General features: G+C 40.9%; 1 protein-coding gene across 3 annotated transcripts in view; it reads right to left on the reverse strand.

Annotated features, from left to right (window-relative positions):
• The window catches only part of AIG1 (androgen induced 1), a 230,535-nt gene that overhangs the window by 116,262 nt on the left and 100,616 nt on the right, over positions 1-13,657 (reverse strand). Inside the window, exon 4 of one of the 3 annotated variants that reach the window (XM_036872010.1) lies at positions 13,395-13,469. The exons of the other annotated variants lie outside the window; for them this stretch is intronic. Coding sequence (XP_036727905.1) covers positions 13,410-13,469 — 60 coding nt within the window. The 3' untranslated portion in view covers positions 13,395-13,409. Of the gene's footprint in view, positions 1-13,394; positions 13,470-13,657 lie in introns of those variants that run through there. 3 annotated transcript variants of the gene reach the window in all.

The raw sequence follows: 13,657 nt of genomic DNA on the forward strand, positions 1-13,657 counted from the left end.
GGTTGCTTGGGCTTCCTAGTGGAATTGTCCTATGGATCTTTTGCAGACGAAATGATTCACTTGACCTGCTTGAAAAGCAAAGTAGATGGTGGTGATATTTACTGAGATGGAGAACAGGTTTGGGAGGGAGGGAGGGGTCCAAATTTCAGTTTGGATCTGTTGTATATGAAATGCCTATGAGAAATCTGAGTGGAGGTATTAGGTAGATACAAAACTCAGATGAGATAAACACGTGAGAGCTTTGTTGGTTTTTGTTAAGTGAAACTATGGAACAGAGGAGGAAACCCCTCTAGGAGACACTGTAGGAAGAAAAGAGAGTCCAGCATTGGTCCCAAGGCACCACAATACATAAACCTTCTGGAGAGGAGGAGATTGCACAGAAAATGAGAAGCAGTAGCCAGGAGAAAACCAGAGGCCAAGAAGAGAGTATTTTAAGGAAGAGGGAGTGGCCAGTTCGCTCAAACACTGCTCAGAATGTCAAGGGAAGTGAGGAGTAAAAACTGTCAATGGAATTGGTCAACAGAGGTCACTGCAAATCCTCCATGTTGAACTGAACACAGTTTCAGTGGAGCGGTGCAGCAGGCTTCTGACGCAGCGTTGGGTAAAGGGTGAATGGAAGTCAGGGATGCAGACCTTCTGTGGGGACAACTCTTCGGAGAAGCTTAAGCTGAAGGAGAGAGGAGAGATAAAGTAGAGATAGGTGGGCTCTGGGAGGGTAAGAAAGGCTGAGAACTCAGCGGGGGGTGGGGAGGGAGAGATACAGATCTTGTCACACCAGAGACTCATTTTGTCTTTAGTATCAACTGAAATGGGGGCTTCCCTGGTGGCGCAGTGGTTGAGAGTCTGCCTGCTAATGCAGGGGACACGGGTTCGAGCCCTGGTCTGGGAGGATCCCACATGCCGCGGAGCAACTAGGCCCGTGAGCCACCACTACTGAGACTGCGCGTCTGGAGCCTGTGCTCCGCAACAAGGGAGGCCACGATAGTGAGAGGCCCGCGCACCGCGATGAAGAGTGGCCCCCGCTCGCCGCAACTAGAGAAAGCCCTCGCACAGAAACGAAGACCCAACACAGCCAAAAATAAATAAATAAATAAATTTAAAAAAAAATCTATTAAAAAAAAAAGAGTCAAAAAAAAATCAACTGAAATCATTATGTAGTTTTCACAATGATGTTGTTGTCATAATTCCCATCCTTTACTCTAATAAAACTAGTCTTAAAATAAATCTTTTCTCTGTTCTCTTCAGTAGTATATTCATCATCTAACTACAGTTTCAACCACCCATTTATGCAGCTGACTACCCACACTAACCCCTCTCTGTACCACAACACCATATTTGGAGATGGACATCTCATCTGGGGTCTCACCAGGGTCTCAAAGATAACAGGTCTCTATAAAGAACATAAATTTTCTCAGTTGGGTCCTCTTTACTCCCCGATTTCCATTAATGGGACATCCAGATACTCAACACTCAAAACCATATCTGCCTTTCCTGTCACCAGGGAACCAACTCATAGTCTTTGGCTTGGAACCTTTCTCTTGGTGGTCCCCTGCCCAGACCACTCTCTCCACCACTCCCATCTGCCAAAAGCCTACCCTTTTCTTTAAAGCTTACGATATCTGATCCAGGAAACTTCTGCTAATCCTTCCAATTTGATGTGATCTCCTAACCTTTAAACCTCCTTGTATACTTCTCTTAAATTAGATTTATTTGAGAGACTGTCTTATCTGCTTGATTAGACTTTAAACTCCTGGGCTTTATTGTATTCATTTTTGCATCCCTTGCGTCACTAGATGCAGCAGGCACTCACCAAAGTTTTGTTTAATTGGCTCAAATTATTAATGAATTCTTTAGATGAAGTGAATTTTTCCAGTTGTATGCATGCAAAATAAATAATAGTTCACTGGAAACTTAAGAGTGTACTTAACTGGAGTACAGAAATGAGCTCATATGAATATCAGGGCACTGCCAAAAACTGCTTTTCTTTCCTGGAACAAATATTTATTTAACTTTGTATTATGGTATGGAATATTTCAAATATACATAAAAGTAGAAAGAATAGCATAATGAACCCCCATGAACCCATCATCCAGTTTCAACAACTCATAACATTTTCCCAATCTAATTTCATCTGTTCATCAACCTTACTTCCATTTTTTTTTTTTTTTCTGGAGTATTTTAAAGCAAACTCCAGACAGTATATCATTTCACTTATATATCCCTCAGGAAATATCTCTACCAGATGAGGTTTGTTTTATAATTCAACCACATGTCAGACCTAACGAAATTAATCCTAATTACTTAAGATGATTTAATATCTAGTCTTTGTTCATATGTCCTCCATTTGTTGCAATCATTTTATTCAGAGAATGCTTGCTTTAATAGTTATAGCCTATTTTAAACAACTTAGTGCAAGGCACTAACTCTTGATTCTTTTAGCATATGTGCTGGAAGAGGTTAAGGAGAAAGGAGATATTCAATTTCTGAATTACTTAGTTTGCTTGATTCATTTCCTTCCCTTTTTCCACTACTGCTGTTTTGGATCTTTCTCATTAGCATGTTTATCAAAGAATGGGAAGGGAAAGGAGGTGGGGCAAAAGCTGTGATTTGTCCTACCATACCTCTTGTCCCTTTCTTCTATAAGAATAGAAGTCCTGGCACAAGGCTAAGCACTTAGAGATGACGTTTCCTAGACTCTGTTGCAGTTAGATAGCTACGAGACCATGCAATTTTTTGAGCAAAAGTGATGTGTGCCATTTCGGGATCACACTTTTAACTGGAAAGACGTGTGCCCTCTCCTCTCTTATACCCACTTCTTAAGGGCTTATATGCAGATGCCGATGAAGAAAAACCCTAGAGGATCCCAAAGCAACCAGATCAAAGAGCCCGGGGCCCTGGTTGACCTCATGAGGAAGAGCTGGCCTGCCAACTTCCAGACCATCAGTTTTAAACTATGGTTATTTTGGTATCTGTTACAACAGCTGTTCTGATATCTTAATTAAGATAGAAGGTAAAACTCAACAATGTCAGTCTTATAATTTTCTAAAAATCTAATGAGAGTTTCTATTGCCAACATGACAGATAATCCAATATTCTTTGCATGTGTTTTCAATTATTACTAGCTATCACTCTGTCTTGAAGTATGATGATTGACTGACACTAGTTAACTGAATGTACACTGTGAAAATCCAGTGTGGCTGGATTTTGTTCCAGGCAAACTTTTTTCTTTTTTTTAAACATCTTTATTGGAGTATAATTGCTTTACAATGGTGTGTTAGTTTCTGCTTTATAACAAAGTGAATCAGCTATACATATACATATATCCCCATATCTCCTCCCTCTTGTGTCTCCCTCCCGCCCTCCCTATCCCACCCCTCTAGGTGGTCACAAAGCACCGAGCTGATCTCCCTGTGCCATGCGGCTGCTTCCCACTAGCTATCTATTTTACATTTGGTAGTACATATAAGTCCATGCCACTCTCTCACTTCGTCCCAGCTTACCCTTCCCCCTCCCCGTGTCCTCAAGTCCCTTCTCTACGTCTGCGTCTTTATTCCTGTCCTGTCCCTAGGTTCTTCAGAACCATTGTTTTTAGATTCCATATATATGTGTTAGCATATGGTATTTGTTTTTCTCTTTCTGACTTACTTCACTCTGTATGACAGACTCTAGGTCCATCCACCTCACTACAAATAACTCAATTTCGTTTCTTTTTATGGTTGAGTAATATTCCGTTGTATATATATGCCACATCTTCTTTATCCATTCATCTGTCAATGGACACTTTCCAGGCAAACTTTTATTTGAGTCCTCCCCATGCTACTACCTATGAAGAAATTATTAAAACTATATGACACTTTAAAAATCTATAAAATGGGAATAACAGTGTTCCCTAGAAGACGAATTACAGTGAATAAATAATGTATATTAAAGGAGTGAACATGGTACTTGACACATAGAAGTATCCAGAAAAGGTTAATTCCATTTCTTTTGGTTCTCTGTGCCATAAGTCAGAAGGATCTAATGATGTTTTCCAATTCTCTACTATAGCTGTAGCCATTCAGGTCTCCAGCACTTGTTCAAAACAGCAAAGTTATCACTGGACACTGATTAGGGGTCCTGGGATTTTCAATGCCAGTTTGTTTCTAAAGACTGTGAAAGAAGTTATAGGAAAAACTTGTGGATGAAAATCACGGACCTTATCCCAAGGATTATATGGCTGCTTAGAAGAAATGTTGATTAGTAGCGTATTAGCTAGGGTAACATGAGCTGAATATAGCACACAACCCTCACATCTCAGAGGGTTTGAATCCTTTCAATAACAATAGATGTTTCTGGTTGGCAGGGAGGCTCTGCTCCATCTAGTTATTCAAGGGTCCAGATTGGCAGAGTCACCAACCAGCGTGGTAACAAGGGATGGGAGGGTCAAGGGGGAGGTACTTATGGGCCACAACTGGAAGCTGATGTATGATTTGAAGTTGATACATTATTTCATAACTTCCACCACATTCCACTGTCCCATCAGTCTTATGGTCAGACCTAACTGCAAGGGATGCTGGGAAATGTAGTCAGCTGAGCACCCAGGAAGAAGAGAAATGAATCTGGGGATCAGCCAGCAGCATCTACCATAAGTAGCAGTGAGACTGAAAGATAATTTACTGAACTATAATATTTAGCTTCAACTTGAGTAGTGGGAGAATACACTTGGAAAAACTTACTCAAAATCTCTATTAACAGTTTCTCACAAAAACCCTTTTATGATGTAAGAAACAAATTTAGGAAAGATAATATTTTAAAGAGTTGATCAGAAAAAAAACTCCTGATCACCTCCAAGTGACTTTAGTAAGTAATAAAAATTACTTTAAAAAGTTTCAATGTCAGAAAACCTAAATTATTTTAGTTAGAAAAAGACTCAAGCCTTGGATCATTTTCCTCTAAGAAAAAATAAGCACTTTTGTTTAGGAAAGCATTTAAACTTTTAAGGGATTCTCAGAGTTATTAACTTCAAGTTGTCTTTTGTCTTCAAGTTGTCTTTTGTCATTGTCTAAACAATGATGTCCTAGTTACTGAATCAACAGTACACAGGTGGCCCAGAAACCACAAACACATTCATCACAGCCACTGTCAGAATCTCTGAGATATGTGGTGAAACCTGCTAAGAGGCTGCAGACTATTATGTTTCACTATAATGATATTTCCAGAAATAAAGGGGATTACACATTAATAAAGCAATGAAACTATGCAGGTAACCATGACAACGGCTGCAAATTCAATAACATTTCATACTCCTGAAAATTTTTTTCTTTTTTTTTTTTTTTTATTGCCAGAAAGATTAGAGAAATTATGAGAAAGAACTGAGAAGCATTTATGTCTCATCTGTACTCTCGTACCTCCAAGGATGTCATGGGCATGCTTAGCACATTCTAACACCAACTTCACAGCAACCTAAAATGCCCGTTCCGGTTCCTGTCTCCATATTTATCTTGAGAAATGGTCAAAGCAGGGAGCCCACAGTTCAATGTCTTCAAATGAACTTCAGGGAACTATTTCTCTAAGTCAGGTCCAATTTCATCCATCTTCTAAAATACATTTCTCTTTGAATCCTCACCAAAACAAATGGCTTATCTCTAACGACACGTCCACAGAAATTTCCGAAGGCTGTTAAACATCTAAATCAGATTTCAGAAAATTTTAAAGAAAGACATATAATCGAAATCATTCAGCTTTCCAATTAATCAAATTATGTTTTTGTTTTTGTTTTTCTGGCTTCTGATGTGTTGACAAACGGGATGTCACAAATGGGAAGTATTATTTTAAAGTTTCTTTTCTCCACCCCTCAAGAAATGCACAAAACAAGAAAATTCTTTTTATCAGTGGTTCCCACATTCTCCTATGATTTATCCTTATTATGTATAGATTAACATTCAGATCAATATAGAAAAAAAATTCTGGATGACAGTACATTAAGTGGTAGTAAGAACACCAAAGGCCATCTTCGTGTAGCTGGGAAAACTGACCCTGTGGAAGGTGTGTGTCAGAAATAGCCCCTCTTTCACCAGGAGAAAATGGAGGGTCACAAGGAGGTGAGACCAGTAAGGGAAGAACCATCTACTCCTCAAATGCTGAGCTGCCCTTGTCTCTGGCTCAAGTGAAAGATGAAGCGATCCATCTTCCCTCATCTAAAGAAATGCCACATGGATGAAATTTTTAAAAAAAATTTTTAAATTTTATTTATGGCTGTGCTGGGTCTTCGTTTCTGTGCGAGGGCTTAGTCTAGTTGCGGCAAGCGGGGGCCACTCTTCATCGCGGTGCGCGGGCCTCTCACTATCGCGGCCTCTCCTGTTGCGGAGCACAGGCTCCAGACGCGCAGGCTCAGTAATTGTGGTTCACGGGCCCAGTTGCTCCGCGGCATGTGGGATCTTCCCAGACCAGGGCTCGAACCCGTGTCCCCTGCATTGGCAGGCAGATTCTCAACCACTGCGCCACCAGGGAAGCCCCTGATGAGATTTTTTTAAAAGATGCTTTTTGCTCTTCAGGCAGGCTCCTCTTTTCTCCACTGTCTGTCCCCTTGTGGTCCTTTTGCCACTCGTCAGCACCTGTGCGGGTTGCTGCCCTCGTCTGATCAGACCTCCGTGTGGCCCAGGATGTTGCCCACCTGTCGTCTCCGGAAGTGCCCTGTAACATCCAGGAAGTACTCTCCTCTCTTGGTTCCTCTTCCCCTTCTCCCTCAGCTATTCCCCCACCCCTGTGATGACACCTTCTCAGTTTTTCCTCTCCATAGTGTGGGCGTTGGCCAAGGCTCCACCCTCAGCCTCTTCCCCTCCCTCCTAAATGCAGGCTGTCCCTGTCAATTCTTCTCCTTCAACCCCGAAGAAGGAAATAACTGTCTGATTCCACACTCCCTCTGAAATCCTTCAACCACTCCCCAAAGCCATTAGGATCAAGTTCAGTCTCCTCCACCAGGACACTGGGTGTTTCTGGCCTGGTCCTGGGTGACCTCCCAGTGCCACCGAACTCCTCACACCTTTTCTGCATTCAGATTACTCTCCACACAGCTTGTCCAACATATGGTGGTATTTCCTGCCTTTGTATATGCTGTTCCTCTAGCTCGGACACCCTTCCTTTTTTTCCCCATCTCTCTAATGTGTAAATCAAATCATTGCCCTCATGCAAAACTTTGCCCTGCTTCTTGTTTCCTAAGAGATAAAACCGAAACTAGTTTTTGGTATGTAGGGCTTTCCCAGATCTGAGCCCCTGCTTATTTCTCTAACCAAAGCTCCAGTTATGCCCATATCTTTGACTTCACTTCCAGAAATATCCAATTATTTTGAGTTCCCGAAGCTCAGCCTGAAAGGAAATTCTCCCGGAATCATGGCATCTACTTCCAATGTCAGCTCCTGAAAAGTGGTCACCTCCTCCATCCTCTCTTGGAGCTTTAATTTTTCTCCCATGATTGGCTGTTCTTTCTCAAGAAGAACAAAATCAGTACCCAGAACAGTCCCAAGCACAAGAGTGTTCAGTTGAGCAAATACCCATGAATGGGTTCATCTCTTACTCTGACTCTCCCTCAATTCCCTCGAGGAGGCCTGATGGTCCTGCTTCTCCCTCTTTCCAGTGTGTTTCTTTGTCCTTCTGCCATGAAGAGCCGCAGAGGTGCACTGAGAGCCTCAGCTACTGCTCCCGGGGCAGTAATGACCACAGGTGTGTTGGGGTCACTACCCAAGAGGTAGCGGAATCGAGCACACATCCAGATTCTCCAGGGATCCTGAGGTTACAGCAGGCTGGGGACCCACGGGAAAGTAAGGGCCAGCCCAGAAGGATAAAGAAGACCTTTAGGTTTCTGTCCATACGTTAAACTGTATAACTTGAAATTATCCAAATAAATATGTGGATTAAAGACATTTCTAAGATCAGCCTCCCACTGAGTTATGATCTCCTGATGACAGACTGTCTCATATATAAAAATAGCCATTTGCATGTGACTTCTTCCTCCTCTCGGTCAACAGAGCAGGGGATGGTTGAGAAGAATAATTCCCTTCTAAGTCACTTGCAATTCTTCCCGGCCTTCTTTTGCATTTGACTGATCACACTTGAAGCAATTTATTTCTCTTATATAATCCTTTTTCTTTCCCCACTCTTTTCTTCCATCTCTTGCTGAATTACCAGGAAAAAGGTTATTTCCCCATTGACCACTTAAATTTTCTAGCCCTCAGTTTCTCCTTCTGTGAAATGGGAATAAGGATAGGGTTGGGATGAAGTGTACAATATCTATAAACTGCTTAGCACAGCAGAAGGGGGGAGCGTGGTATATGCGGGCTGTGATCATTGCCCTTTATATTCCATTTACGGGTAACAAACGCAGGACGATGCAAGAGATAAATCCCTACTAAGGAAAAGGATAGTAAGTCTTATGGTGAAGTTAACATATATGGCCAGAGCCATCAACTTCCTCACCCTCTTTAAAATAACCAGAACAATCAGTCAACACTTATTTCTCACTCCTAAGTGCAAGGCCCTATTCTAGGTCATGTGGAGGATACAAAAAAAGAGCAGCGAGGAATTGCGGAAGTCATAACTATTTCTTTTCTATTTGTGTGATGTATATTCTAACCATTTCTCAAAACGACAAGGCAGCTTGCCATATAAAACACTCAGGGCAGTGGAAATCAACACAAAATAAAGAATCAGATGAAAAAAGTACACTGGGAAAGGAGAGAAAACCAGCTGGCTATGGCATGAGAACACGAAATGTGGCATCAGAGGAGAAGCGGAAATATCTCCCATTAATGAGAAGCACCAGGAGACACAGCACTGTTTCCAGTATTAGATTCTAGGAGGAGATTATTGCATGGATACTTACATAAAAAAATACTGAGTCGAATAATAGGAAATATCTTCAGAGTCGTTTTGCAGAACAGGCAGCTGAGATTGACAGAAAAGTGCCTGGAGTCAGACAGGCTTGGTTTACATCCAGGCTAGGCTGCAGTGTCTTACCCTCTTTGACACATTAACTTCTCTGAATCTCAGAAACGGTGATCATGATCCCTGCTCCCCAGGGTCACTCTAAGGGTGAAATGAGATCGCGCAAGTAAGTGGCTGGCCACGGCAAGCGTTTAACAAAGACTTGTGTCCCCCACCCCCAGGTGTACCCTGTATGAGTCATTATTCCTAATAAATATGTATGGACTTTAATGCTCATCTATAATTCTTCATAAAAATGGATGAATCATAAGTTGTCTATTTGTAAAATTGTTTGATTGTCTCTCCCACTAGGCTGCAAGCTCCACAAGGAGAGAGGTACTTCCTGTTTTTTCTTCTGGCATAAGTGGTAAGGAGCACACTACACAAGTATGTGCTCCACCAATATTTATTGCGGGAAGGAAAGAAGGCATCTTTAGTGAGAACTTACTAACATGGTCTAAGCGTGTTGCTTTCTGGTGAGTAGCTTGAGGAGTACACGTGGATGCAGAGACCCTCAAGAGAGAACGGTTTCTGCTCACTTGACAGGCGCTCTCAAATATCCACGTTACATGTTCTGAATATCTCATGCTCCTCCATTTAAATCTGCTTTCCCTCCAGCACCAGCATTCAAGTGAAAATTGTTAAGCAACTCAGCTATTGATTTCATTGCTTTTATGTTCTTTAGATCTATGTGTTTCCAACAGTACAGTCTACTATTTATCACTGAAAGTGCACAATCAGCTTCAAAACAGAATGAGGAGAGTTTATGAGCTAGCCTCGAAAATGAATGACCATTTATAGAACAAAATTTTTGGGTGAAAATATGTTCCCAGTTCTAAATGACTAGCTCATGAATGAACTTCTGAAACCCGGTCCATTTGTACTTCAGGTGGTCTACAACGTACTGATAGATACTATGAGAGTTTCACCTTCATAATGCCATGGTGTTAAAAAATGTAATCTAAAGTAAAATATTTTGTACCTTTCCTTTTCTCCTTCCTCCCTACATCCCTCCTTTTCTCTTACCATGTTTCCCAAACACAGTTAAAAAAAAATTCCCTATATTCTAAGCCGCATTGGCAGAAGAAGCTCCAAAAAAGTGTTAAGGCTGTGACTCACCTCATTGTAATTCTCCTTGTAGGATTTATGGAAAAGGAGTGAAATCCAAGAGAATAAAATAAAACTTTAAAAATCCCACTGACAAGTAAAAATCCATTCTGTAGGAAATAGAGTTATATAAAAGATTTATATTTTGTTTCATATAACTCAGAGGAAACCCATATCCCCTGTTAACTGCCGTCTCTAATTAGTTACAGACCATTTAACTCCATAAATATTTTCAAGGATTAATGATAACTGACACATGTATTATGCCTTTAATCTTCTAAGTAATGTTAATATTGATTCATTTTTCTTAGAATCTTGGGGTGGTGCCAGATTCTATCCCAGTAGAAACCGAGGCACCTTGTGACCAACGCATAATGGTTAAGTTGACCTGGTCATGCATGTTTACCCAGGTTTGTCTCTTTGCCGTGCCCTCCACTCAGCTCAGCTCCAGCCATCACCACGGTGACTTCCCTCTCTGTGTTCTTCCATCAGCCACTTTCATCAAACCCCAAGGAAGCCTAGAGACCCATGAATTCAAGGGCTCTCAGACTTGACTGTGCCTCAGAACCATGTGAAGGAGCATTAAAAAAAAATACAGATGATGCATGGGTCCCATCGCAGACTGAATCGATCAGCATTCATTGGTTGGTCTCTGAGCACGAGACCTAAGCCAACCTGGCTGACCAACATTAGTGCAGTTTTAACGGCATGGAAAGAAGAAAGCATTATTCAAGACCTCTAAAAGTGAAGTTGTTTTTAAAGGGAAAGAGGAGTTTTCAATGGGGATCTGTAATGGTTAATTTTATGGGTCAACACGGGGTGCCCAGGTATTTGGTTAAACATTATTCTGGGTGTGTCTGTGAGGGTGTTTCTGGATGAGATTAGCATTTGAATTAATAGGCTGAGTAAAGCAGATTAGCCTCCCCAATGGGGATCGGCTACATCCAAATCTACTGAAGGCCTTAAAATAGAATAAAAGGCTGAGTAAGGGAGAATTTGCTCTCTCTGCCTAACTGTCTTCTAGCTGAAACATTGGTCTTCTCCTGCCTTTGGACTCAGACTTGGACTAGAATCTACACCATCAACTCTTCTGGTTCTCAAGCCTTTGCTTGGACTGAAACTATATAATTGGCTCTCTTGGGTTTGCAGCTTGTCGACTTCAGATCTTGGGACTTTTCACCCTCCATAGTTACGTGAGCCAATTCCTTATTATATACACACATCCTACTGATTCTGTTTCTCTGGAGAACCCTGACCAATACAGGATCATAGTTCTTTTAACTGTATGTTCTAGTATAAATATATATGAAGGTACATAGAAAACATTTGAGAGAGATTTTGCAATGATAAGCCACAACAGCAAAGAAGACAAAGTGCCGTCATGTTAGAATAAAGGTTGAGAAAGTCCCCACCTTTGGAGAGAAGGCCCCTGTTCAATTGAAGTGAGCTATGGGGGAATGCAGAATAGATCAATACATTTTTCACAAGAAAATGCTTTACATTCTATTCACATACACATAAATAATCTCATATGATTCTAATAAATAGGGTGGTGAGATTGTGAATATAGATTAAAGGTGAAGGTGTTGTTTGACTTATATTGAATAGAGATAAGCTCCCTGCTTTCTCAGATCTAAAATGTTTACTGAAAAGATAAATGAAAAATATCATCAGGAGAAAGGCAGTGTTGTGTGCTGAAGTCAGCAAAACAACGACACAAGGATTCTCGGTGATCAAAAGCTCTTTGGCCTGGGCCTTCTCTTTTTTATTCTGGCTCTCGGTCCCTATGGTCTGTGATCTATGATGTTGAATACCAGAAGTCACAGTGTTCCTTATAGTTGATGTTCCCTGCTGCATTTCCCTCTCCTTTTATCATTCCTCCTTCAGTCTTTTATTCATTTTTTTCATTCCTACATCGTTTAAGAAGTTGAGAGATGTTTTAGGAAATACATTAAAAATCAGTCATGTTAATATGAGAGCTTTATATTAGGAATGAGGGCTATTTGGCAAATTATGTTCTCCATTTTAAAATATTGAAAAGTGGGGAAAAAAAGGTAGTAACTGCAATTTAAAGCAAATCTTCCTAAATACAGACAAAGAAAACAGGATAAGATAAAGGAATCTTTCTGAGTTTCCTATGCCAGAACTTTTCAAGCAAACTTTCCAAATACAGGCAACTGGGGAGAAAGAAAATTCACAGGCAAATAATTTAGCACATGACACTTAGTAAAATCTAATGAAAAATCACCAAACTTGATTTCAATATAAAATTGCTGCATGCAAAAACTGTTTTGCAAATACATTACTGGTTTTAACATAAGTTGCTGTAGAAGGTGTGTTGCAATAGTTATATTCTATAATTTAGACTTTTAGTTTAGTTGTATGGCTTACTTATGTAACTCTACAAAATGATGAGTCTGGAAGGCTTGAGCTTATAAGGAAAAAATGCCTTCATTTTAGTGAGTCCAGTCTACACTCACAGAAATATCAAATTACTTATTGAAAAATCCCAGATGAAGTAACAAGGAATGTTCTGGGAAGTTGCTGTTGACAGTGTGTTGCCCTGATCTTATAGATGTATGTTTCCCAGGATTACTTAGAGAGGATTATCAGCATTAAAAAAATTAGACTTGCTGGAGGTCTTTTACAGTCTCCTCAGGGAACTCTAGAGGGGTTGAATGGTCTTTTCTTCTTCTTTTTTAAAAAGAAGTATAGAATCTGATTTTGCATAAAAATCTGAGAGCTGGCTTCAGAGAAATCATGAAGAATTAAGAGAATTAATTAAGAATGAATTAAGAGAAATGACTTGTTCCCCAATGTCCTTCCAACAGCCCACCTTGACTGCCCTGACCTTGGACTGTCACAACTGTCCCATGTGGGTCAAAGCGAGGTCACAGGAGGGGCAGCTGAGGGGGACCTTTCCAAGTCATACCGATCCAGCAGCTTGATCACTGACTTCCAAATAAGGTTAAAGCACAGCTTCATTATCCAGAGCCTGAAATGTCAGCCAACTTCACCAGCATGAGAAGTGCAATCAAAAGGAGACATTGGGCACTGACTTAAAACACACCACTCAGTAAAACGGAAATCCATACAGCAACAACTGATGTCAACATCGCTGAACATTTTTAAACAACTGCAACAGATTACTATATGGGTGCGCATACTGAGATAAAAGAAACGTTCCCTGCCTGGAGTCTAAATCTGATGAAATGGAATCATATCAACTGGGCAGTTTTCAAGCACAGAGAGTTACTTCTTCCTACCGTCCTTTCTTTATCCACCACCTGCATCTTCGCCCCCGTTTGCAGCCAACCCTCCGTTTTAAGCTCCCATCTCCCCACTTACAGTTGGATCCTTTGAGCATCTTCCCTTCCTTCAGCAAACGTTTGAAAAAGAAACACCTAGGAGGAACAACAGCGGGAAGCCAATTTTCACCATTACCTAATTTTTCCAACCTGTTACAAACTGCAACTAATAACATCAAGAGGGAGCATCGTTCCTTGTGCAGGTTAAACACTCATGGTACACCAATACCAAATGAAGGGGCCGAGTTTTGACAATGTGATGAATACCCTTCTGGAAATGGCTG

The sequence above is a fragment of the Balaenoptera musculus genome, chromosome 12 (genome assembly GCF_009873245.2).
Source record: "Balaenoptera musculus isolate JJ_BM4_2016_0621 chromosome 12, mBalMus1.pri.v3, whole genome shotgun sequence".
In the NCBI taxonomy this organism is placed as follows: Eukaryota; Metazoa; Chordata; class Mammalia; order Artiodactyla; family Balaenopteridae; genus Balaenoptera; species Balaenoptera musculus.